At 44.3% G+C, this 25,397-nt stretch overlaps 1 protein-coding gene across 1 annotated transcript; it reads right to left on the bottom strand.

The window, feature by feature from the left end:
* Positions 1–360: 360 nt before the first annotated feature.
* Positions 361–21,441, bottom strand: CPT2 (carnitine palmitoyltransferase 2). The gene is made up of 5 exons (XM_017504391.2): positions 21,110–21,441; positions 13,310–13,390; positions 11,705–11,811; positions 2,508–3,812; positions 361–877 (listed from the first exon to the last, which is right to left on the bottom strand). The coding sequence occupies exons 1-5, from the start codon at positions 21,259–21,261 to the stop codon at positions 546–548; spliced, it is 1,977 nt and encodes a 658-aa protein (XP_017359880.1). The 5' UTR covers positions 21,262–21,441; the 3' UTR covers positions 361–545.
* Between the last annotated feature and the right edge of the window lie 3,956 nt (positions 21,442–25,397).

Genomic DNA, 25,397 nt, shown 5'->3' with positions numbered 1-25,397 from the left:
GCTCACTGCAACCTCCGCCTCTTGGGTTCAGGCAATTCTCCTGCCTCAGCCTGCTGAGTAGCTGGGACTACAGGCACCCATTACCACACCTGGCTAATTTTTGTATTTTTAGTAGAGACAGAGTTTCACCTTGTTGGCCAGGCTGGTCTCGAACTCCTGACCTTGTGATTCGCCCACGTCAGCCTCCCAAAGTGCTGGGATTACAGACATGAGCCACTGCGCCCAGCCATTCTTTTTTGTTTTTGTTTTGAGACAGTATCGCTCTGTCGCCCAGGCCAGAGTGCAGTGGTACAAACTCGGCTCACTGCAACCTCAACCTCCTGAGTAGCTGAGATTATAGGCACAATTCACACTTGGCTAATTTTTGTATTTTTAGTAGAGACGAGGTTTCACCATGTTGGCTAGGTTGGTCTCAAATTCCTGACCTCAAGTGATCCACCCGCCTTGGCCTCCCAAAGTGCTGGAATTATAGACATGAGCCACCATGTCTGGCTTCCCAATTTTCATGATGAGGAAGTGACGGTAGCTTTTCATCTGCCCAGAAGTTAACTTTTGATGGATTTGCCTTCTAAGGCATCAAAAATGTCTTCTAAGGCCTTCTCCACACATTGGAGAAACTCCCGGGCATTGCGGCCTGGGTAGGAAGACACATTGCAGCCTATCCAGTTGTCATGAACAGCATACCCAATGCCAAAGCCATCAGAGACCACCGGGGCAAAGCCCCCAAGGTTCACCGCTGGGCTGCTTAGAGTGCTTGTAGACAGGACATTGTGATTTATCTGCTCGTATGCAGGGTCCAGGTAGAACTCGGGCAAGATGATACCTTTGGCTGCTGCCAAGTACCGCAGAACAAACAAGTGTCGGTCAAAACCTTGGCCTGTGAGAAACAAAATGGAAAATCAGAGTCTCAGGACGGAAAAGGACATGAGGAAAACCTCCCCACTCACCACGTGGTAGGAATCACCCTCACGGCATCCTTGAGAGTTGGGGAAGGCTCTGTTTACCTCTACGCACACCACCAGCTGACTAACCTTTGGAGCAGCTCAAGCTAGAATATTTTAAATTATTTAGAAAATATGTCATACTGAAAAATAGCTGTGAACAGCTGAGCTAAAAGTGAGCCTAAAAGGAAAGCATAATTTTAAAGATTCGAAATCAGTTTAGTCAGAGTCAACACAGTACAGGAAGAGAGTGTGGACTCAAAAACTAAGATAAAACTACAAGTCTGATTCAAGCATAAAAGAGAAGATTGAGTCAGGGGACCAAAATGGAAAGGCTGTTGGACCAGGGTTCTAATCTCAGCCTTACTAATTTGCTGTGTAACGGGGCCAGTGGCTTGGTTTTCTGCCTATAAAATGGAGGGAAGAGAAGACTAGAATGTCTTGGCGGTCCCTTTCACTTCCAGCACTTTCTGGCGACAAGAAAGGACAACTGTGACCCTCCAGGTCCTTTCCAGGTCTTGAATTTTATCAAAAAAAGGTAATGATGGATGACATTTGGAAAGAATGACCTATTTACTGGGAACACACACACTGCAACTGAAATGAAGTTAGAGGGGCCGTGAGTTTAGAAATCCTAAATGTTCAAAAGTAAGTCTGATATCCAATGAGTAATAGAAAAAGGAGGCTGGGTGCTGTGGTGCATGCCTGTAATCTATAATCCTAGTGCTTTGGGAGGCCAAGGCAGGAGGATCACTTGAGCCCAGGAGTTTGAGACCAGCCTGGGCAATACAGTGGGACCTCATCTCTACAAAAAAATTTTAAAAATTAGGCCCAGCACAGTGGCTTTATGCCTGTAATCCAGCACAGGGAGGGAGCACAGGTGGATCACGAGGTCAGGAGTTGGAGACCAGCCTGGCCAACACAGTGAAACCCCGTCTTTACTAAAAATACAAAAATTAGGCACAGTGGTACACACCTGTAGTCCCAGCTACTCAGGAGGCTGAGGCAGGAGAATCACTTGAACCCAGGAGGCAGAGGTTACAGTGATCCAGGATTGCACCACTGCACTCCAGCCTGGGCAACAGAGCAAGATTCCATCTTAAAAAAATTTTTTTTTAATTAGCTGGGCATGGTGGTACATGCCTATAGTCCCAGCTACTTGGGAGGCTGAGGCAGGAGGATTGCTTAAGCCAAGGAAGTTGAGGTTGCAGTGAGTCATGATTGCACCACTGCACTCCAGCCTGGGTGACAGAATGCGACTATGTCTCCAAAAATGAATAAAAAGGATAATTAAGTGTCACAAATGAAAGTGACCTTAAATGAGGACAATGTCACATGCAATTACCTACCCCTGCTTAGGAGGCAAGAACTTTCTGACCCCTAGTGGCTAATGTGGCTGTTCAGACTGCAACAGTAGAAAAAAAAAAAAAAAACATCTTGGGAGTTGGTGATGGATTAAACCTAGTGAAGGGGTAAAAACCAGATTTGGGATAGAATATGACTTAGGCTTGCTTCCCCAGGCACTGAGGACAAGACCCAAGGGCATGCTGCCCACCACTGCCTTACCCATTGCCGCTTCTTTGGTCAGCTGTCCATGGTACTTGGAGCAGTCAGCCATCATCTGCTGAAGCTCGCCAGCACTGTGCTTGGAGGGCTCCCTGACAAAGGCCTCAGAGCACCTCTTCGTATAGATGGAGGCTGGGCGGATGGTCTCAGTGCGGCCGTGCTTGAATGCGGCAGTGCTGCAGGACTCGTAAGTGGCCACTGTCTTCCCGTACTGCCGCAGGAAGGCCATCTGGAAGGCCAGCTGGGCCACCGCGTCAGGACTCAGCTTCTGCTTCTTCAAGAATTTTTTGCCTCCTCTCTGAAACTGGACGCCGTCGATAGTGAGCGTTTTCATGGTTGCGTCAAACTTTTCCTTAGCAGTCGTAATGCCAGTCTTTAAGGCATCACTCAGCTTGAAGTTGAGTTTCCGCACGGCATCAGTAGAGTCAGTGGTGGCTGGCTGGCTCTGTGGAGTGATGGCAGGGGTCTGAGTGCTGTCTTTAAACACTTCATTAAAAAATCTGAGCACTGCCACACCATCACCCCAAGAGTGCTCAAAGTGGACAGCAGCAGAGCCATCCTTGGCGATAATGAGGTTAAAGGATTTATCAAACCAGCGGTTAGTGCCATCCCCATGCAGCATGTTGTGGGACAAGTGGATAAGGTCCTTAATGGGGAAGTCATCTAGGCAGAGGCAGAACACAGCAGAGTCCACTTTCCTCAGGCCCTCCTCATTGCCACTACTCAGCAGCTTCTGCCTGAGCTCTGCCCAGATGTCTCGGTTCTCACTGGTCAGGTATGCCAAAGGAAACTCGGGGGCGGGGCTGCCGTCTGAGAGAATGTACTTCAGATGTGCCTGGATTTCCGAGGGGCTCACAATGTTCCCATCTTGATCCAGGACATCAAAGATATAAAAATTTCCTTTTCTTAGGACCAGGAGGTGTCTGGCCTTGTCATCAGTGAAGAGTTCATCCCGACTGGGCTTGGGTAAACGAGTTGAATTGAAAAGCCGAAAATACTGGGACATATCCAGGGGATATGCATTGACCAGGTAGGCCCCGTACCAGGACAGAGAGGAAGGCACAAAGCTTATGAGTCTCTTAAAGGTGTCAGTGTCACTTTTTGCAGGATTCAAGTGGAACACTTCTGGCTCCAGAAGGCCAGCCCGCAGTGTCTTCAGAAACCGGATGGCAGAAACAGTCATGTTGGTTGCCCGGGTGAGCTGGTCATTGTACTCAGATTTTGGGTCAGGATTGAAAGCAATAAATGGATTAAAGTTCAGAACAACGGAGTCTCGAGCAGTTAGGTACATATCAAACCAGGGTCCTAAAAAACAAAAAGAAAAAAGTAACATAAAATGTTAATGCTGTCCCTAAAAGTAAGATTTGAGGAAGAAAAAAATTTCAAGCATAGGCAAAGGAAATGCCATCCACCTCCAGAGAGAATTCCCTGATTGGTTTTTTGCTCTGCAATAATTCAAGCCATATAAATAGGATCATACAATATATGGTCTTTGCATCTGGCTTCTATCACTTATAATAATGTTTTTGTTTTGTTTTTTGAGTCAGAGTACTGCTCGGCGCCCAGGCTGGAGTACAGTGGTACAATCTCGGCTCACTGCAACCTCTGGCTCCTGGGTTCAGGCAATTCTTCTGCCTCAGCCTTCCGAGTAGCTGGGATTACAGGTGCCTGCCACCATGCCCAGCAGATTTTTATATTTTTACTAGAGATGGGGTTTCACCATGTTGGCCAGGCTGGTCTCAAACTCCTGACCTCAGGTGATCCACCCGCCTCAGCCTCCTAGTAATGTTTTTAAGGTTCATCCATGTTGTAGCATGTAACAGTTCTTCATTTCTTCTTACTGCTGAATAATGTTCCATTATATGGATATACTATATTTTATTTATCCACTCATCAATTAATGGACATTTGAACTGTTTCTACTCTAGCTATTATAAATTATATTGCCTTTTTTTTTTTTTAAGATGCATGGGATTTCTGTCGTCCAGGCTGGATTCCAGTGGTGTGCTCATGGCTCACTGCAGCCTTGAACCCTGGGCCCAAGCGATCCTCCCACCTCAGCCTCCCAGGTAGCTAGGACTACAGGTGCATACCACCAGCCTGGCTATTTTTGTTTATTTTTTTGTAGAGATGGTGTCTTACTATGTTGCTCAGGCTAGCTTCAAACTGGCCTCCTCTCACCTCAGCCTCTCAAAGTGCTGGGATTACAGGCATGAGCCATTGCACCTGGCTATTAAGAATTATGTTGTTATGAACTTCATATACACGTTTTTGTGTGGACATATGTTCTCAGTTCTCTTGAGGATATAGCTAGGAGTAGAATTCTACATCACATGGTAAGTATCTGAGGAACTGCCAGGATGTTTCCCAAAGTAGCTGCACCATTCCCACCAGCTGTCTATGAGGGTTCCAATTTTTCCACATTCTCAACAGCACTTGTTATCATATGTCTTGTTGCGTGGAGAATTCTGGTAGGTGTAAAGGATAGCATTGCAGATTTCATTTGCATTTCCCTGATGTTGATTAATTGTTTTTTCTTTCTCATTCTGTTTCATTTCTTGGTTTAAAGGAATAAAATACAGTAACACTTCACTTGCATTCATGCTGGAACAGAGCACCCCATCTCTTTAGGTTTCTCTTGTTTCATCTCCTTTCAGGGCAACATTCATACTTGATTGCCCACCTTATCAGGGGGAAACGTCTTCGCTGTCCTTCTGTGCACAGTGTACCTTTGTGCACCCCCTGTTTAGAAAGTACTCAGAAAGCTATTAGAACTATCAGTGCATGGATCCCTCAGACTAGCCCTCTGAGTTCCTATAGATGTTTTACCTGTAAAAATTCCAGAAGCAGTATCTTATCAGAAAATATGTCAAGGAAAGTTCCTGCTAGGGTTAGTAAGCATGAATAAACTCTATAAATAAGGGCCATTTTTCACTGGGGCAAATAATGTTCATATGTGCAGCACTGGGAAAAGGATCTATAGTTGCAGATTTGTCTGTTACTCATTTGTTGGTCCATTCACTCGTTCCATCTCCTGAGAATCAGTGCTATGCCAGACCTTGGCCCAGGGGATTTAGAGAGGAATAGGACATGGTCTTTGATTCTGAAAAACCCTGGTGAAGGAAGCAAACAATTAAAACATAATGCAATGTATTAGAATGGTGAGAGAGAAGTAGTACTGGTGGATAAGATATATTTGATGAAAGAAGACATACATTCATGCCTCTGACCTCCCCCGCTTTAGCAAAATAATTTCAAAGAGAAATAAATCAGTAAAGCCAAGAGAACGTGAGAAGAGAAAAATACTGGAAGCTGGAAAGCACTTATGCAACTGGTAATGACTGAAGCAGACTAGAGAAAGCCAATCCTAAACTGGCAGGAAAGAAAGCCAAGAAATCATATGATTTGCACAGCAGAACCCCCAGAGGGCTCAGTAATTGGCAGCCTAGATACATCTGGTTGCAGGACTATTTAATTATATCACCACTACCACCACCACCACAACCTGAGATTCCCTCCTCACTCCGGTAGAAGACTTAAGTTTTACTCTCTGGAGAAAATAAAACTGGGAGATCTGCGTCACAGTTAAGATCTCAAACCTTCTTCCCTTACCCTGCCTTCTACAACACTAGCAACCTTTTGACAGTTTACTGGAAAAGCATCCCTAGAGAAACTAACCCAATGACACTACCATTAGGGGCAACCCAAGGAAGCAGTTTAGCTGGATCACTGTATTAGTCTGTTTTCATACTGCTATAAAGAACTACCTGAGACTGGGTAATTTATAAAGAAAAGAGTCTTAACTGACTCAGTTCCACATGGCTGGAGAGGCCTTAGGAAACTTACAATCACGGCAGAAGGTGAAGTGGAAGCAAGGCACATCTTACATGGCAGCAGGAGAGAGAACAAGTGAGGATTAGGAACTGCCAACGCTTTTAAACCATCAGATCTCATGAGAACTCACTATCACAAGAAAAGCATGGGGGAAACCACCCCCATGCTCCAGTCACCTCTCACTAGGTCCCTCCTTTGACACTTGGGGATTACAATTCAAGGTCAGATTTGGTTGGGACACAGAGCCAAACCACATCATTCCACCCCGGCCCCTCCCAAATCTCATGTCCTTTTCACATTTCAAAACACAATCATGCCTTCTCAACAGTTCCCTAGAGTCTTAACTCATTCCAGCATTAACTCAAAAGTACAAGTCCAAAGTCTCATCTGAGACTTTCAAGGCAAGTTCCTTCTGCCTGTGAGTCTGTAAAATAAAAAACAAGTTAGTTACTTTCAAGATACAACGTGGGTACAGGCACTGAGTAAATGCTCCCATTCCAAAAGGAAGAAATTGGCAAAACAGAGGGGCTACAGGCCCCATAAAAATCTAAAATTTAGCAGGGCAGCCATTAAATCTTAAAGCTCCAAAATAATCTTTGACTTCATGTCTCATATCCAGGGCATGCTGATGCAAGGGGTGGGCTCCCAAGGCCTTTGGCAACCCTGCCCCTGTGGCTCTGCAGAGTACAGCCCCATGGCTGCTTTCACAGGCTGGCATTGAATGCCTGTGGCTTTTCCAGGCACATGGTGCAAACTGTCAGTGGATCTACCATTCTGGGGTCTGGACAGTGGCCCTCTTCTCACAGCTTTTTTTTTTTTTTTCTTTTTATTAGAAATTGAGAATACAGCAAGTAGGGAAATCCCACATCAATGGAACCATCACACAGATCCCCTTCTGAAACCCTAACCTTCTATGATCCCCAAAAATGTGCTTTGTGGCTTTAGCAATTTATAAAGGGGAAGAGGGAAAATACTGAAAAAGGCCACTATTTAATGGTGAAAGAATGAAGCTGTAGAGGTCCCAACCAGCCTAGGGCCAAAAAAGAAAATTAAAAATCTGCACAGAGCAAGCAAGCCTCTGACTGCTGAGAGTAAGGCATTCAGGTGCCAACCTGGTGAGAGTTCTCAGCTCCTCAGTGGGAACTCTGTGTGGGGCTCTAACTCCACATTTCCCATTTGCATCGCCCAAGTAGAGGATCTCCATGAGGGCTTCACCCTATAGCAGACTTCTGCGTGGACATCCAGGTGTTTTCACATATCCTCTGAAATCTAGGAGGAGGTTTCCAAATCTCATCTCTTGTTTTCTGCACACCCAACACCATGAGGAAGCCTCCAATGCTTGGGGCTTATGCCCTCTGAAGCAAGCCAGAGCTGTGCCTTGGCCCCTTTTATCCATAGCTGGAGCTGGAGTGCCTGGGACACAGGGCACCATGTCCTGAGGCTGCACAGACCAGCAGGGTCCAGGAAACCATATTCCCCTCTTAGGCCTCTGGTCCTATATTGGGAGGGGCTGCTGTAAAGATCTCTGAAATGCCCTGAAGACATTTTCCCCGTTGTCTTGACTATAAACATTTGGCTTCTCATTACTTATACAAATTTCTGCAGTCGGTGGCTTGAATTTCTTCCCAGAAAATTTTTCTTTTCTACTGCATGGTCAGCCTGCAAATTTTCCAAACTTTTATGTTTTGCTCCTCGCCCCCAACTTTTTTTTTTTTTTAGATGGAGTCTCATTCAGTCAAGGCTGGAGTGCAGTGACGCAATCTTGGCTCACTGCAACCTCCACTTTCCGAGTTCAAGAAATTCTCTGCCTCAGCCTCCCGAGTAGCTGGGGTTACAGGTACCTGCCACCACGCCTGGCTGATTTTTGTATTTTTAGTAGAGATGGGGTTTTACCATCTTAGCCAGGCTGGTCTTGAACTCCTGACTAGTGATCCACCACCTTGGCCTCCCAAAGTGCTAGGATTATAGGCATGAGCCTCCGCACCCGGCTGCTGTGCTTCCGTTTTAAACATTAAGTTCCAATTTCAGATCATCTCTTTGTGAATGCAGATGACCATATGTTTTCAGAAAAAGCCAGGTCACACCTTGAATGCTTTGTTGCTTAGAAATTTCTTCCGTCAGACACCCTAAATCATCTATCTCAAGTTTAAAGTTCTGCAGATCTCTAGGGCAAGGGTAAAATGCTGCCAGTCTCTGCTAAAGCATAGTAAGAGTAACCTTTGCTCCGGTTCCCAATAAGTTCCTCATCTCCATCTGAGACCACCTCAGCCTGGACTTCATTGTCCAAATCACTATCAGCATTCTGATCAAAACCATTCAAAAGTCTCCAAGAAGTTCCAAACTGTCCCACATTTTCCTGTCTTCTTCTGAGCCCTCCAAACTGTTCCAACCCTGCCCATTACCCAGTTCCAAAGTTGCTTCCATATTTTCAGGTATCTTTATAGCAATGCCCCCCATCCTGGTACCAGTTTTCTGTATTAGTACATTTTCACACTGCTATAAAGAACTACCTGAGACTGGGTAATTTATAAAGAAAAGAGGTTTAATTGGCTCACAGTTCCTTATGGCTGGGGAGGCATCAGGAAACTTACAATCATGGTGCAAGGTGAAGGGGAAGCAAGGCACATCTTACATGGCAGCAGGAGAGAAAGAGAACAAGTGGGGGAACTGCTAAACACTTTTTAACTTTTTTTTTTTTTTTTTTTTTTTTTTTTGAGACGGAGTTTCACTCATTTACCCAGGCTGGAATGCAATGGCGCGATCTCGGCTCACCGCAACCTCCGCCTCCTGGGTTCAGGCAATTCTCCTGCCTCAGCCTCCTGAGTAGCTGGGACTACAGGCATGCGCCACCACGCCCAGCTGATTTTTTGTATTTTTAGTAGAGACGGGGTTTCACCATGTTGACCAGGATGGTCTCAATCTCTTGACCTTGTGATCCACCCGCCTCGGCCTCCCAAAGTGCTGGGATTACAGGCTTGAGCCACCGCGCCCGGCCTCACTTTTTAACTTTCAAAGCTCATGAGTACTCACTATCATGAGAACAGCATGGGGAAAACCACCCCCATGATCCAATCACCTCCCTCCAGGTCCCTCCCTCAACATGTGGGTATTACAATTCAAGATGAGATTTGGGTGGGAACTTAAGCCAAACCATATCAATCACCATTAGAGCAAAGCCTGTAACTTAAAAGCCCCACCCTCATCCACATAGCTTCCAAGAGCCTTTTTAATATCTCACTGATATCTAAGACAACACAGGATTACGAAGCATCTGAAGAAAGAAAAGGGCAAAACAAACAGGAAAAATGCAACTTTGAGGCAACAGACTATGAAGAGAGAAGAGATCTTAAAAAAGAATTCTCAGAGATAAACTATTTTTTAAAAGAACACCCTAAGGAGAAAAAATAACTTGTGGAAGTACAAAATAGGAAAGCAGAAATTTAAAAGATCAATAGACAGGTTTAGAGGTTAAAATTAAGTAAATCTCCCAAGATGATGGAACAAAATAACAGAAGAAAAATACGAGAGAAAAGATAAGAAAATTAGAGGATGAGAACAAGAAATTCTACACCTGAATAATAAGAGTTCTACAAAGAAAAAAACTGAGGAAAAAAATGGAGAGGAAGAAACTCAAGGAAATAAAACAAGAAAATATCCCAAACCCGAAGAATGAGTTTCCAGATTCAAAGGACTCACAGAGTGGCCCAAGAAAATGGGTAAGAATAGACACACACCAAAACACATTACTTGAAATTTCAAAACACTGGGGACAAAGAGAAAATTCTAAAAAGCTTCCAAAGGCAGAGAGAAGAAGCAGTGAAAAGATCAAGTCTCAGAATAACATTAGATTTACCAACAGCAACACTGGATGCTAAAAGACAATGAAGCAAAGCTTCCAAAGTTCTGTGGGTAAATGATTTCCAAACTGGCCAAAATATCCATGAAGTATAAGGGTTATTTTAAAATTTTTGCTTCCCATGTTCTGCTTCCAGATAGTAAAGGGAATATGTGCTCTGATTAAAAGAGAGAGAGAGAAGCCAAGAAAGAAGAAAATATGAAAGACAAGAAACTCGAGTCCCAACATGACAAAGAGATGACAGATGCCCCAGCTGATGGTGAAAGAGCCCAGGAGAGGAGCTTCACAGAAGGCCAAAAGGCTCACAAATCTAGACTAGAGCATGTTGCAAGTTCTGGAAGGGGTTTCATCAAGAAGGCCAAAATGAATAGAATGTCCAATCTGCTTTCATGTATTGAGAGGAGATTTAGACAGCTTGGGGAGAATCTGGGGTAAAATAGTAAGCACATAGAAAACTAAAGAAGAGACAGGATGGAATAATTATTAACTTCAGAGGAAACAAAAAGTTTGTACAGGAAAGGAAAAACAATCCCAATATGCTGTATGACTCAGCTGACAATAGTGCTTATATGAAGAACATATACACTAGATACTGAGTTATCCAAAATTACAAATCCCTATATGAAAATGAGGGGATGGGAAGTGTGTGTATACACTCATATATGTGGCGGGATATAAAATACTGCTGGATTCTAATCTTCTACATTGACATGTCAATAGCTAATGGCTAAAGCAAAAAAATCAAGATGCAATAATATAAGTATCTAATTTAGAGATATGGGGGTATAAATCAAAAGATTTACGAGCTGAAAGTGAGAAGTGGGAAATTAGGAGATGATCAGGAAATTGCTCTTCTTCCTAACAAGCCTTACAGAACTGTCTGATTCTTCAAACTATGTGCATATATAACCTTGGTAAATATTTAAACTAAAAGAAGTGCTGTAGGAACAGAGGTGGAAGCAACCAACTCTGAATGGAGAGGAAAAAGGACTGAGAAGGTTTCACAGAAAACCATCCTCCTTGGATCTTAAAAGAAGAATTTGCCAGGCAAAAAAATGCTAGTGGGAACAGCATGGATAAAGGCACAGAAGAATCAAAGACTGAGGGTTCAGGGAGCAATGAGGAGCTCAGCAGGAAGTATGGCAGGGAGGGTGGTGAGATGAGGCTGGGGAGGACAGTTATGCCTGACTGTGAAGGACCCAGAATGATACGGTACATAGGACTTAATCCTGCATCCTTTTCAGACAGGACCATTGATTAGGTTCTGCCTCAATCCCATCTACAGAGAAGGCTAGCCATTGTCCTTGAGCATGGACTCCAGTCAACACCTCAGCAGACGAGGAACACACTCAGCCTTAACATTTACCTCAGGAAGGGAGGATGAGACATTACTTCATTTGCCGGTCTCACCAACAATATCTTTGAGACCCAAACAGGAGAGAATATGCCTTACTTTTCATTATGGAGGGCTCTGGGAGAAATCACACCCACAGCCGAGCTTACCTACCTGAAATGTAGCTTGTATGTTTATTCTGTTTGTCCTGAGCAACCAGCTGCTTGTGCAGTTCTTTTCCAATCCCATTTTCAAAACTCTTGCAAAATTGTTCTGTTTTCCTGAAACATTCAAGAAAAGACAAAATCAAACCACAGTAGGAAATATGTGATTTTTAGGTTCATGGCAAGGAAGTCATAGAGTTTTTGGTCCTCAACAGCCTAGCCCTAAAATCTGGACTTAGATCAGAAAGTACCTCTAACCAGAACAGGAATCAATCTAAAATTGATAATCTAGACTACCTTCTTAAAACGAATGATTAGGATAATCAATCATCTCACAAAACAATCCATACCCTAGAAGGCAGTTTGGCATGGAGAAAAGGACATAAGCTCTAGAGTCAGCAGAAGTTAAGTCTGAATCCTAGCTCTGTCACTTTTCACACTGTGTAATCTTGGATAAGTTACTTGATCTGAGTCTCAGTTTCTTGATGTGTAAAACAGGTAATACCACTTTACAAGATAAAAAAATATTTGTAAAACTAAGGATTTAGAATACCCTAAAACATAATACTTAGTAACTAGTAGTTATTACCATATCAAGAGAAACATCAAATAACTAATAAGGAATATCTGAAAACAGAGGACTAGATTATGGATAATTCATCTGTTTCTCCATCACTGTCCAGTAAAGAGTTCTGTGATTCCAACAACAGTGCCAGTTGCCTGTAGAGAAAAATTTCCACTATGGAAAAAGAGTACTATACTAGGCTACAAAAACTTAATGCAATCCACTTTTTGACAATGTCTGGTATTCTTTTCCAATTCCATGCTGTATTAGCTTCCTAGGACTGCTGTAACAAAACACCACAAACTGGGTGGCTTCAAACAATAGAAATTTATTCTCTCACAGTTCTGGAGACTTCAAGTACAAAATCAAGGGGTCAGTAGGACTATATCCTCTCTGAAGACTGGGGAAGAATCTCTTGCATGGCTTTCTCTGAGATTCTGGTGTTGCCAGCAATCTTTGGCATGCCTTGGCTTGTTGACACATCACTCCAGTCTCTGCCTGTGTCCTCACCTGGCTGTTTCTGTGTCTTCTTACAAGAACACCAGTCATATTTGACTAAGGACCCATACTACTCCAGTAGGACCTCATCTTAACTAATTCATCTGCCACAACCCTAATTTCAAATAAGATCATCCATTAAATTTCATGAAAAAAGGCATACATTTTGGAGGCTGCTATCCAACTCAACAAACATGCTCAGTGTGCAGACTTCTGGTCTGCCGTATGGTCTCCTCAAGGGACCTCCCTTCCAACGGCACATGCTCTCTATAAATGACCAGTACCAGCGAGCCTCCCAGGTACATCTGCTAAGGGAAAGTACATATTTGGCATTCTGGCTTATAAACTATCTCTTGTTGAGCCTGTTCAGAGGTACCCTCAGGGCTTGGTCAGTCCTTCATGAATGAAAATCTACTTCCTGAACTTGGAAATGTACAACTAGGTTCTGGGTTTCTAGAGACCCAGCCGAGTCACAGACATTCCTTGAAGCTCGGTCCACCACCCTGTCTTGAACCATTCCAGCTATGCTCACCCAAGGTTCTCAGTGTTTACCTGAACTGGCCATCATCCAAGAGAGGCTTCAGTGCATTGAGGTATCTCCTGATGGTGTCTTCAAGTTTGGGAATAGGCAGCCTGGAGAGAAAGCAAGGTTAGTGTAAGACTGACAGTATGTGGAAGAGGTTAATTAGCTTTAATGAACTGATTACTAGATCATAATTTCCTTCCCCAAAAAACCAATAATCAGAAGCCACTGACAAATCAGAATCAGTGTGTTTACTAATGCCAAGTATATCAATGGTAACTCTACTTTTTAAGCAAAATAACAACTAAATCTTTAAGTAAACTACTAATATAATTATATTTAATAATAATAATAGATTCAAAATGGGGAAGCAGAAGCTGCCCCAAGCATTCCTGTTTCCTGGTCACAATTCTAACACCTGTGCTAACACTGTATTGGCACTGATTTAATTCTACCCTTAGTTTGAACAACTGTATTTTTCTCCCCTAGGATAAAATGAAAAGGTTCTATTTTTTAAATTGTCTTCTGCATTTTACAACAGATAATTATGTAAGAGTGAAACACAGATCTGTCCAAGGGTTAGCCATATATGGGGGCTACAGTCACTGAATGGTAGGAATCGACCAGTAAGCCATGCCCAGACACCAGGAGTGCCATTAGGAAGAACCAGATAGTCCCATGTGCTTAAATAACAGGAACAACAATTTGCCCACTCATCATTCTCTCTACCAGTGATTCCCAAACATGGCTATGGTGATGAAGTTACTGGGTTATTATGAAATGAAAACACATGGACAGTAAAGTGAGGTGTATTTTCTCTTTCATTTCAATGGTTTTATTGAAAGATACATCCCCTACTATCAAAACAATCAGAGTTTTATAGGTTACCTCAACCAACTCACAATTAACACTGTTTTTTTTTTTTGAGATGGAGTCTTGCTCTGTCACCCAGGCTGGAGTGCAGTGGTGCAATCTCAGCTCATTGCAACCTCCACCTCCTGGGTTCAAGCAATTCTCCTGCCTCAGCCTCCCAAGCATCTGGGACTACAGGTGCATGCCACCATACCCAGCAAATTTTTTGTATTTTTTTAGTAGAAACAGGGTGTCACCATATTGGCCAGGCTGGTCTCAAACTCCTGACCTCATGATCCACCTGACTCAGCCTCTCAAAGTGCTGGGATTAAAGGTGTAAGCCACCATGCCTGGCTCAAAATTAACACTCATATGCAAAATACTGAAATGTATCAATCATTCAGGAAAACTGAAACATGATACATAAAGCAGTTTAAAAGCCTAATATAAGATATACTGTGGTTCACCAGTTTATTTTTCAATGCATGTTTATCCATAATACAACAAAAATAAACCAATTATTTACTGCCATTATGAACTCAGACTGTACTAAGTAACCATTCACACTTTAACACCATAGACCCCCTTATATTCACTGACTTACTCAGAAAAATCCCAGATACTGTCTCAGCTATCTCAATCTCATAATTCCAGAGTTGCCTACACGTTTCTTAAGACTTAGTTTTATTACAGTAGGAATATTCATGAAAGTTTACCTTCTTCCCTTTAAATAAAATTCTACATTAGAGACAATGGCAATTTGATTAAAAAACAGTGCCATTTAAAATTTTCTGGAGTAAGGCTGGGCACAGTGGTTCACACCTGTAGTCCTAGCACTTTGGGAAGCTGAGGCAGGCAGATTGCTTGAGTCCAGGAGTTCAAGACCACCTGAGCAACATGGTGAAACCCTATTTCTACAAATGATACAAAAAATTAGCCAGGCATGGTAATGCATGCCTGTGGTCCCAGCTACTTGGGAGGCCAAGGTGGGAGGATTGCTTGAGCCTGGGAGGCAGAGGTTGCAGTAAGCTGAGGTCAGGCCACTGTACTCCAGCCTGGGCAACAGAGTGAGAGACCCTGTCTCAAAAAAAAAAAAAAAAAATGGTTTTTTTTGTAGTGTTAACTGTAGCCTGATCTTTAGTGGAGTAAAGCAAGTTTTCAGTGATTATTTATATTTGAGTTGCGAATACAATAAAAACTAAATTTTCTAGATGGAAATTGTAGCAGCACAGACTATGTATAAAAAATGATCATGGATACAAAAAGTGCCTATTTTCTATAAAATATATTAAAGATAATGAATATGTCAAGCATCCCAGGTCTATATTGTTTGCCTTATGTAAAATGCCCTCAGTGTAAATGCCAGGTAGTAATACTGTCTGCATCCCTGAATAATTGAACACTTGGCAGACAATGGCTATGGTGATGAAGTTACTGGTGCACAATGAAATGAAAAAGTATGGACAGTATAGTGAGCTTTCCACAATTCTGCTTAATTTGCTTAATTTAAAATCTGTCCTTAATTCTCAGATTATTTTTTTGTGGATGGCAGTCATTAAAAGTCCTTTCTTTTAAGAAAATGTTGATAGCAGTACTTTTCTGTCATGATTTTACTGATCTGTGAAGTCTAAAGGTATAAGAAGTATGGTACTGACACAGTGGAAAGAGGATGGGGTCTAAAGTCAGACCTAGGCTTGAAGCTCAGCACTGCCATTTATATCTAGTTATGTGGTCACAGGTGGCAAATTACTTGATGTCTCTCAGACTCCACTTCCAGTCTATGAGTTGAAAAGAACTGCCTCACAGAGAGATCTGAAATGCATTTCTCAAGTTCCAGCCACACGTAGGCACAAGTCTATCACCAACATGTCCAGTATACTGGAGAGGTGAAATTCACAGCCTTTAGAATCACACAGATCTAGGCTTGCATCTTGCACCCTGGCACTTATTATCCATGTGATCTTGGGCAAATTTCTGACTTCTCTGGCGCCTCTTTCTCCATTTGTTAAATAATAACTCATAGGGCTCTTAAGAGGATTAAATAATAGACATAAAGAGCTTAGCAGGAACCTGACACACCATCAACACTGAACATACAGCATACACTAAATGTACATTAGATATTCGTAGATATCCAGATATCTAAAGTTATCTACAGACAATACACTCTAAATCCTTCCATTTCCCTATTGGTTTCCTGCCCTCCTTCTATTTCAACACCTCCCACAGGAAGTGCAAACTGTGCCCCCTATTATTTTCTTCTATCCACTGAGTACCATCCAATTTGGCCTCATGCAGCTAGCTATTCTTCACCAGCCCCTTCTACCATACCTTTTAGAACTTCCATTCCATCCTGTATTCTATAAAGTCTTGTCCAGCACTTCTCCTACCTCCTCACTCTTCTCAATCTGACTATTCTAAAATACCACTTGCTTTCAGATTTCTCTCCAAAGAAAGCCACTCTCCAACTTTTAGGAGGCACCAGTATCCTGAGTCTCAGAGACCCAGTGAGAACCAATATGACTTAATTACAGGACTTGTAGAACTATTAGGAAGGGGGACTCTCCAATAGCTAGGGTCACTAAGCTCTGCCTCACATGTTGGCTGCCACTTTGTCACCATGAGAGAGCCTGCTTGAGAATGGAGTCACATACATTTTAAAAAGCCAAGCAGGAGGGCAAAAAGAGAGTTCAGGGGACATCATCTGAGCCCCTCAAGGCAACCTGGATTTTTAGGTCTGTGAGGTCATCTGTTCCTGTTTGCTTAAACTAGTTTGCATTGGAGTTTCTGTAACTTGCTACTACAAAGGTCCTTACTGTAACAATTTCTTTTTCTATAAGTGATCACAAACCATTCTTCCAGTCAACATTTATTCTCTAACATCCAAAACAAGTAGAAAGAAAGAAAAGGAAGGAAAGAAAGAAAAAAAGAAAAGAAAGAAAACATATATTCTCTTGAAAAATCAAGACGTGTGATCACCTCTGGTTTCGTTGCACTATTCTGCTTTCTCCACAATTCCTCAATGAACACCAAAAGTTTCATGTGCCTTCTGGGAGTTCCTTGAGCTCCCTGTGTTGTAATTCACCAGGGTTTGAAAGTAGAGCCAGGGTCTTGAGAGGGGTACGTGGCAGTTTCATCTTAGCCACATCGGTTCTCCTTCCTACCTCACCTCCACTAAACATCATTTGCCATAATGAAGACCGCTGTAAGTGCTAAAAAGATTTGTCTCCTGTGTACGTTGCTCTCCACCACCAGCCATCATTGTCCCATTGGCCTCCAAGCAGTAGGTATATTATTGTTCTTCAGAACACAGCTAAAAAGCCTTTTCTATATTTACGTGCTCTAGTTATAATTCGGATAGTTTTCACAGAGTTGCTAAGGAATAAAGTCATCCTGGATGTCAAGACAATCGGTCTGAAGGACATGCCTCTGGAGCCAAAAGCATTACTGTTTCCACCTGTTACCCTCCGTACCCTGAAAACTGCCTCACCTGCCTCCTACGTGGATTCTAGAGAACGTGCCTATTATGTCTTGGGCTTAAATAAGACATGTAATGATTAGGGATTAAAAGAAAAACAACAGGAAATTGGCATTTATTACCAATCAATTGTAGACCTAACTTGGTGCCTGATCATTGTTTTTTTAAAAGATACAATGGGCCGGGCACGGTGGCTCAAGCCTGTAATCCCAGCACTTTGGGAGGCCGAGGCAGGTGGATCACGAGGTCAAGAGATCGAGACCATCCTGGTCAACATGGTGAAACCCTGTCTCTACTAAAACTACAAAAAAATTAGCTGGGCATGGTGGCGCGTGCCTGTAATCCCAGCGACTCAGGAGGCTGAGGCAGGAGAATTGCCTGAACCCAGGAGGCGGAGGTTGCGGTGAGCCGAGATCGCGCCATTGCACTCCAGCCTGGGTAACAAGAGCGAAACTCCGTCTCCAAAAAAAAAAAAAAAAAAAAAAGATACAATGGGCCCCTCTTCCCCACACTCACCCTGGACCAATTCCAATAATTTAAGGCCTAACCGTGATTCTTTACTTTGGGCTGAGCTTCTTATAAACTTCTCCCAATTCTGAACATGTCATGTATTTCAGGCTTCTGATCCTTGGCACGTGCTGCTCTATCCTCCCTGATTCCTCTCCCGTGGTAAACTTCAAATACCAGCCCAATGGTCACCTCCTCCGTGAAGCTTCCTGTACTTACCCAGGCACCAAGTCATTCACACAACACAACAGTTCTCTTCTGGCACATTCTAGACATGCAACAAATGTTTGTTGAAAGCAGTTGTAGTAATTATGAATATCCACTGAGTATTTGCCATGTACCAGATGCTATACTAAATGCTTTAATATCATCATTCCCATTTCTAGGTGAGATGACTTGCTCATGGCCACATAGCTAGTAAGTGGAACTGGGATGAAAAATTAGGTCTGGGGATAGGCACCGTGGCTCATGCCTGTAATCCTAGCACTCTGGGAGGCCTAGGCAGGTGGATCACCTGAGGATAGGAGTTCAAGACCAGCCTGGCCAACATGTTGAAACCCTATATCCACTAAAAATACAAAAAAAATTTAGCTGGGCGTGGTGGCACATGCCTGTAATTCCAGCTACCTGGGAGGCTGAGGCAGGAGAATCGCTTGAACTCAGGAGGCGGAGGTTGCAGTCAGCCGAGATAGCGCCACTGCACTCCAGCCTGGGTGACAGCGAGACTCAGTCTCAAAAGAAAAGAAAAGAAAAAGGAAAATCAGGTCTGACTCTTGGTTCATGCACTTAATGACCATTAAGATGCTCCTTCTGGCCGGGCACGGTGGCTCATGCCTGTAATCCCAGCACTTTGGGAGGCCGAGGCAGGTGGATCACAAGGTCAGGATCTCGAGACCAGCCTGGCCAACACGGTGAAACCCATCTCTACTAAAAATACAAAAATAAGCCGGGCCTTGGTGACATGCGCCTGTAATCCCAGCCACTCAGGAGGCTGCGGCAGGAGAATCACTAGAACCCAGAAGGCAGAGTTTGCAGTGAGCCGAGACAGTGCCATTGCACTCTAGCCTGAGTGAAAGAGTGAGACTCCGCCTCCAAAAAAAAAAAAAAAAAAAGAGTTGCAGATCCAGAATCTGAAACTACATTCTACCAGACCTCAAAGTCAGGACTTTTCACCAAGTGTGACATCAATGAGTGAGTGTGAAAGATTATACATTTTACCAGTCTAGCATCTGAGAGAGAGGAATCTCATCTCTCATCTGACTCCCAATTTACAAATAAGGTAATGGATGTCTGGGGGAGGTTGGTTGCTTAAGGTTATACAGGGGTGACTAGTGGTACTCTTTGAACTGGAGTTTGAATTGGTACCTCCAGATTCCTACAGACTGTGCTGTGGATGGGGCTGGAATAAATGATCTTAAATATTCTTTCCAGCTTTCCAATTCTAAAATGCAGAAAATCCCTCTGATCTTAAACCTGGGTGGGTCCCAGGCCTGGCTGAAAGTCAATGACCATCTGACTCTGAACTTGGCAAGTGAAGACAGACTCTGTCAGTCCTCACCTTTCACCCACATACTGGCTCAGCTCATAAAAACAAGCTAACAGGAAGTCTGTCCCAGGCCTATCCCACAGGCACAAAGCCTCTTTTTCTTCCTCCCTCTTGCCACATGTAGATAATCTCATTTTCATTTGTCTTTGATGTCTGCACAAAATGTCATTTCACAAGAATCACTCCATCTTCCTGAGAGGGTGGGGGTGTGTAGTGATGACACTGGGTTAAGTGGTCCTGGATGCAGAGAAAAACAGCAACCCAGCAGCTGCGGTGAGGCCTGTGACAAAATCTTTGTTCCACACATGGGGAAGGAGCCTGGCTGCCAGCTCCTGGAGTGCGGGGAATCCCTCAGGGTAGTCTGGTGAGAAAGGTGAGACGGGTCTTTGAGACAAATTTTGAACTTGCCTCCAGGAACTCAGTTACTCATTAAGTTAGAAGTTAGTTCAGGTTTGGTTTAAAGGGTGAAGAAAATTTCTGATGTTGAAGAAGGACACCTGGCAACTCAGATGAAGGCTGGGGGAACTGGAAGCTGGATTCAAGAAAGTACTGGGGGAGGGAAGAGGAGAGGATTTACTAAGGCTATTTTCAGAGTGGAAGTGGATTCTGGGGGAAGGTTCCCAAGGCCGGGTAGCTCATGGTGAGGAGGAGAGAGAATTTGAGTGGGCTCTGGATCTGAGTATGATGGACTGTGGACCGAGTACTGAGGGTGGTGTCTAGAATTCTGGGAGGGTGAGCTGCACTTTCAAGGGGTACTGCGGGTGAGGAAGGATGTTTTAGAGGGAGGAACGTGTTGAGGAGGGCTGGGAGGGAGTGAAAAGCTTCCGGGTGAAGACTGGACTTAGGAGGTTAAAGATTTAAAAACATGGGTGAAGGTCAGTTGAGGGCAAGGGTGAACACTTGCGGGCTGTGCTTGTGGGGGCTGATGGAGGGGGTGAAAGAACAGTATGGGAGAAATGGGGGTGGGGCTGAGGGTCCTGAGTGACAGGGGTGAGGGCGGTGCTGGGAGAAGTTGAGGAATGGTAACCAAGATGTGTTAGGAATCAGCCTACCCAAATTCCTGGCAGGAATGTGAGGCAGTCATTAAAGTACTTCAGGAGACACCATAGTCGAGGGGTTACAGCAGTGCTGGAGACAAGCAGATCTGGCATTTTTCAGGGAGAAGAGAAGGACTCTTAGGATAGCTGGCTAGAAGCTAGGTTAATAGAGAGGGAATCTGAGATAATATCGAGGGCTTCTGGAAGAGAATGTGAGGGTTCTGAGGTTCCTGTGCTAGGAGATTCTGAAAGTCCCAAGACTTCCATATGAGAGGATGTGGCAGCCTCCTCCATGGTAGGGGTTTCGGGGTGCAAGCGGGTTCACTAGAAGAGTCATGAGTGACTGCAGTCAGGTTGGGGCCGATCCTGGGATGGCAGCGGGCTGCGGGCACCCGGAGGCCAGGCTCACCTGGGCAGGCTGTCCTGGTAGTGCATGGTGGGCACGATGCTGCGCTGCAGGTACTGGTCGGGCTCGGAGGCGGCGCTAAGGCGCCGACTGGGGGCTCCCGGGCCAACCGCGGGGCACCGGGGCCAGGCGCGCAGCAGTAGGCGGGGTACCATCGTCACGGGAGCCTGCGGCGGCGAGAACACGGCAAGCAGGGAATTCCGCAGTCTAAAGACAGGCCGCTGCCCTTAGGGCCCAGGACACAGTGTCAGGACTCCCCGCCCACGTCTTATCCGCCAGCAGGCCACTTCCGGCCCCAGAGCGGCCGTCAGCCCCGCCCCGGACTGGCCCCTCCCCGGACAGGGAGCGCCCACGGCCAGGCCCCGCCCACCACCAGGCCCCGCCCGGAAGGGGGGCCCAGCCTCCTCACGGCTGGTGTACCTTCCTTTCCCTAGGAGGCGGGCAGCCGAGCTCCGCAGCCGTTCCTCCCCGCTTTTTGGAGCAAGACAGAAACTGGAGCTGAAAAAAAAAGCTAAGAAACGTGTTTGGAATTTGACAACCCTAAATTTGATCCAGGCTCCATCCTTGAGAGACTGTGGACTACATTTTAAACCTCTATTTCCTCATCTAAGAAGTAGAGATCGCAATGATCCGAGGTACCTCCCAAGATTCTAGATATGAAATAAAGATGCTATGCAAGGTGCGTGGTGCTTAATAGTCGAGCAGTAAACGGTGCCGGTTGTTACTGTTGCTAGTAATCCATGGTGAAGATGATTGACATAAAATGACCCTGAACACTGCACAGCTGCTGCCCTGCCAGCAGCTCACCTGAGTGGATGGACGTTAGAAAGGATTTGTGCAGGAGCTGGAAACCTGGAGTTTCCCGCCAGCCACCATTTCAGTGCAGAAAGCCCCTTCCAGCGGAGTCCCCTCGGCTCCGCCTGAACACCCATTCTCAGCTTGAGCATTTCCAAAGACAGGAAGCTCACTGTTAAGAGGAAACCCTTGTCCTCTGGCTCTAGGGAGTCTTCCATGTTCAGTCTGTTGGAGGAGGCTTCCTGTCACCACAGATCACCTCCAAGATTCCTTCCAACTCCTGACTCTTAAGATTCCGCTACTTGAACATAGATCCATCATCCCTTATCCATCACAAAACAGCTGCAGAACAGCCCACCACGCTGCAATCCCTGATCTTAGGAGTAGCTGAAGGATTAAAGCTCCCATTTTGCAGAAGAAGAAAGGGAGTTAAAAGACACAAAATTTTGCTGCCCGGCTCGAGGCGCAACAGAATTCCATTTTGGGCACAGAACTGCCCTTCAGCCCTGTTTGGGGCAGCCAAGTACATTCTGTCTGTTCCGTAATTGGCTAAGCAGAGCCAGAAGGTGGAGCACACCAGGAAGAGTAACAGATTGGGAGTCAGGAGACCCTACTTTTAGTTTCAGCTCTTTCTCATCTAGGTAGGTGACCTCGGGTTGAACAGGAAGGTAATGAGCTCTGGCACTCATTCAGTGGTGATCACAAATCCTTAACCCATTCCCCGTTTAGAAAAAATGGGCCCGCTTGCTGCCAGCGCTTATTTCTCAGGGCAAATGGGAAATGGGTTAAGAACTAAGCGTGAAATTCAGAACACTGAATATCTAATCCTCCTGTCTTGAGGGGAGAAAAGGCCCAACTGGCCCAAGTTCAAAACATCAATGCCATTTGCCTGTAGTGTGTAAGGCCATAGGGAGAATATAAAACTCTTTCTTAGAAAGATCAGTGTCTTCCAAATCCTGATCGTTTCCAGAGCCTTGATACCTGAGGCAAATATTGAGATCTGTGTGGCACTGAGAGGATCAGAGGACCAGGAAGAAATAGGGGACCCAGTAGAAGAGCAGTGGCTCTTTCTAGAGACAGAGGGCCAGAAAATTGAGCCCATCCAATCTAACAGCCAAAAGAGGGGCTCAAATGCCTTTGGTGAGTGCATGGCCAATAGGAGCAACTGTAAGCCTTTAGCTAGTGTCCAAGGCCTTCTGAATTCTGGCCCCCACCTACTTCTCCAGCTCCCATCATGTCACCCCAAAATACTCTATGCTGGGGTGTCCAATCTTTTGGCTCCCCTGAGCCACATTGGAAGAAAAATGGTCTTGGGCCACACATAAAATACACTAACACAAACGACGGCTGATAAGATTTTTAAAAATTATAAAAATATCTCATATTTTAAGAAAGTTTACTAATTTGCGCTGGCCTCATTCAAAGCTGTCCTGAGCCATGGGTTGGACAAGCTTGCTCTATGCTGTAGTGACCCTGAACCACTCCTCATTCCCATCCTTTTCCTTACTCTGAGACTTATTTATTTATTTATTTATTTATTTATTTTAGCTGTCTCTGCTGCCTGGAATGTTCTTTTCATGCATCTCTGCCATGATAAGTAAACTCTTACTCATCTTTCAAACCCCATTTCAAAACTCACAGGCTCTATGAAGTCTTCCTCAATCCTCATCCTTCTTCCTCACTGCAAGAATGAATATCTCCCACTGTGATTTTACAGCACTTTTCACATTCACTTACAGTTATGTACATGAAACACAACTGTATTATGGCTTTTTAAATGATATGCTATTTAATTATCAATCCATCTCTCGAAATAAGCTTTGAGGTCTTCAGACAGGGCCTTGTTTCTGCTGTGTGTCCCCTGTGTCTAGCACAGGCCTACTGTGGGTATGTGTTTTGCTTCCTTTGCCTAGGGATGGCCCTGGGGTCTGGACCACATTACAAATAACCATGAGCTGGTAGTCCAAAAAGACCGTATTTAGCTGCATAAGGGTCAAGAATGTTCCTCTACTTAGAGAAAGATCCTGAAGAATACATTGTTTGTATTGAACTAATCCCCAGAGTTCTGCTCTGTTTGGAATTAACTATGAAAAAGCAGTACATCATGGCCAGGTTAAAGCCATATTCATCTTCAAAATCAAAGTTCTGAAAAACAATAAATTTTAACAGACTAGAAGTAGAGTTCACATTTCAACAAAAAAGAGGTCTGGTTGGATAAGTATGACCAAAGAGAACAAATGTGAACACCCAAATATTCGGAGAAATGACAGGAACTAGTACCTAGAGTTGACCTGGCAGTCCCAAGTTCTCAAATTCTGTTGGAACTTACCTGAACTAAACAGTGCTTGAAATAAGGAAATTCGTAGGCCAGACCTTGAAAAGCCCTGCTTGATTTAATGGGATGTGTTAAAATGAACTCTAACCCTTTTATAAATATTAAGTATGTGAGAAAGTATTTAAATGCAAAAAAGTGAAACCCGAGTATTAAAAAAATGCTCCCATAAAGGAATTTTTAAAACTTACCTGTAGATACATTATATATTTTAACTAAACCAATCAGTGAGGAATTCATGGTGTGTGGGAAGAAAATCCATTTGAAAAAAAACTTTACAATGAATCTGATGTTTCATTTTTGAAGCATTGCTCAGAGAAAAAGAACTGCTGGAGAAAAAGAACCAATGGACAGAGCATGAAGAGCTTATTGCATGAGGGTCTGCAGGGAGGGACAAATATAGTCACTTCTGAAGGACCCAGAGGACCAAATGTATGCCTCTCAAACATGGGTCCTGGTCATCCAAGCTGGCAGGTTTCTGGGCTCCTGGTTCCAAGGAAGCAATGGATAATGGGGGTTGGGAAGGAGGTGGAGACTTCACCCATAGCTAACACCTTCTGGGGAGGGGCCCTAGAACAGGAAGGCCCTTGCCCACCTCTGGCCCCTCTGGCAGTAGATTCCTGACTTCTGCTGCACTCCTGTATGCATTTAGCTTTTCTGAAGTGAGGAAGGGAGGAAGGCTAAGCTCAACTCCAGAACCCTCCGACTGTCACCATTTTCACTGTGGATTTTTCTCATGGAGGTAGGCCTCACCCACCTAAAGCCCCAGGCCAGCAGCCAGGTAGAAAAAGGGAGGACAACTTTCAAAACTCTAAAATAACAGCCGGTCTAGCCTCTGCGATGGGATTATTGTAAAAGACCAGTTTTCAATGGAAAGTGGAACTTTGCTTCCTCAGTGGGTCTTTAGGTTCCAGTTTTCTTTATGCCCCCTTGCCAATTTCAGTGAGGGAAAGAACTTGAGTGTGTGTGTGTGTGTGTGTTCTGGGTTAGTGAAAACTTCACCGAATTCAGCCACGTAGAAACCTCAGTCAAACAATTTTAAGATTATAGGAGAAATGGACAAATGATGACAAAAGGAGCTAAAATCAAGAACTGGGTATTTTAGCCAGATGTGGTCCTAGCTACTTGGGAGGCTGAGGCAGGAGGATCACTCAAGCCCAGGAG

This window comes from Cebus imitator, unplaced genomic scaffold, assembly GCF_001604975.1.
Source record: "Cebus imitator isolate Cc_AM_T3 unplaced genomic scaffold, Cebus_imitator-1.0 Scaffold322, whole genome shotgun sequence".
In the NCBI taxonomy this organism is placed as follows: Eukaryota; Metazoa; Chordata; class Mammalia; order Primates; family Cebidae; genus Cebus; species Cebus imitator.
Note: the sequence above shows the minus strand (reverse complement) of the source record. Positions and strands in the feature narration are given on the sequence as shown.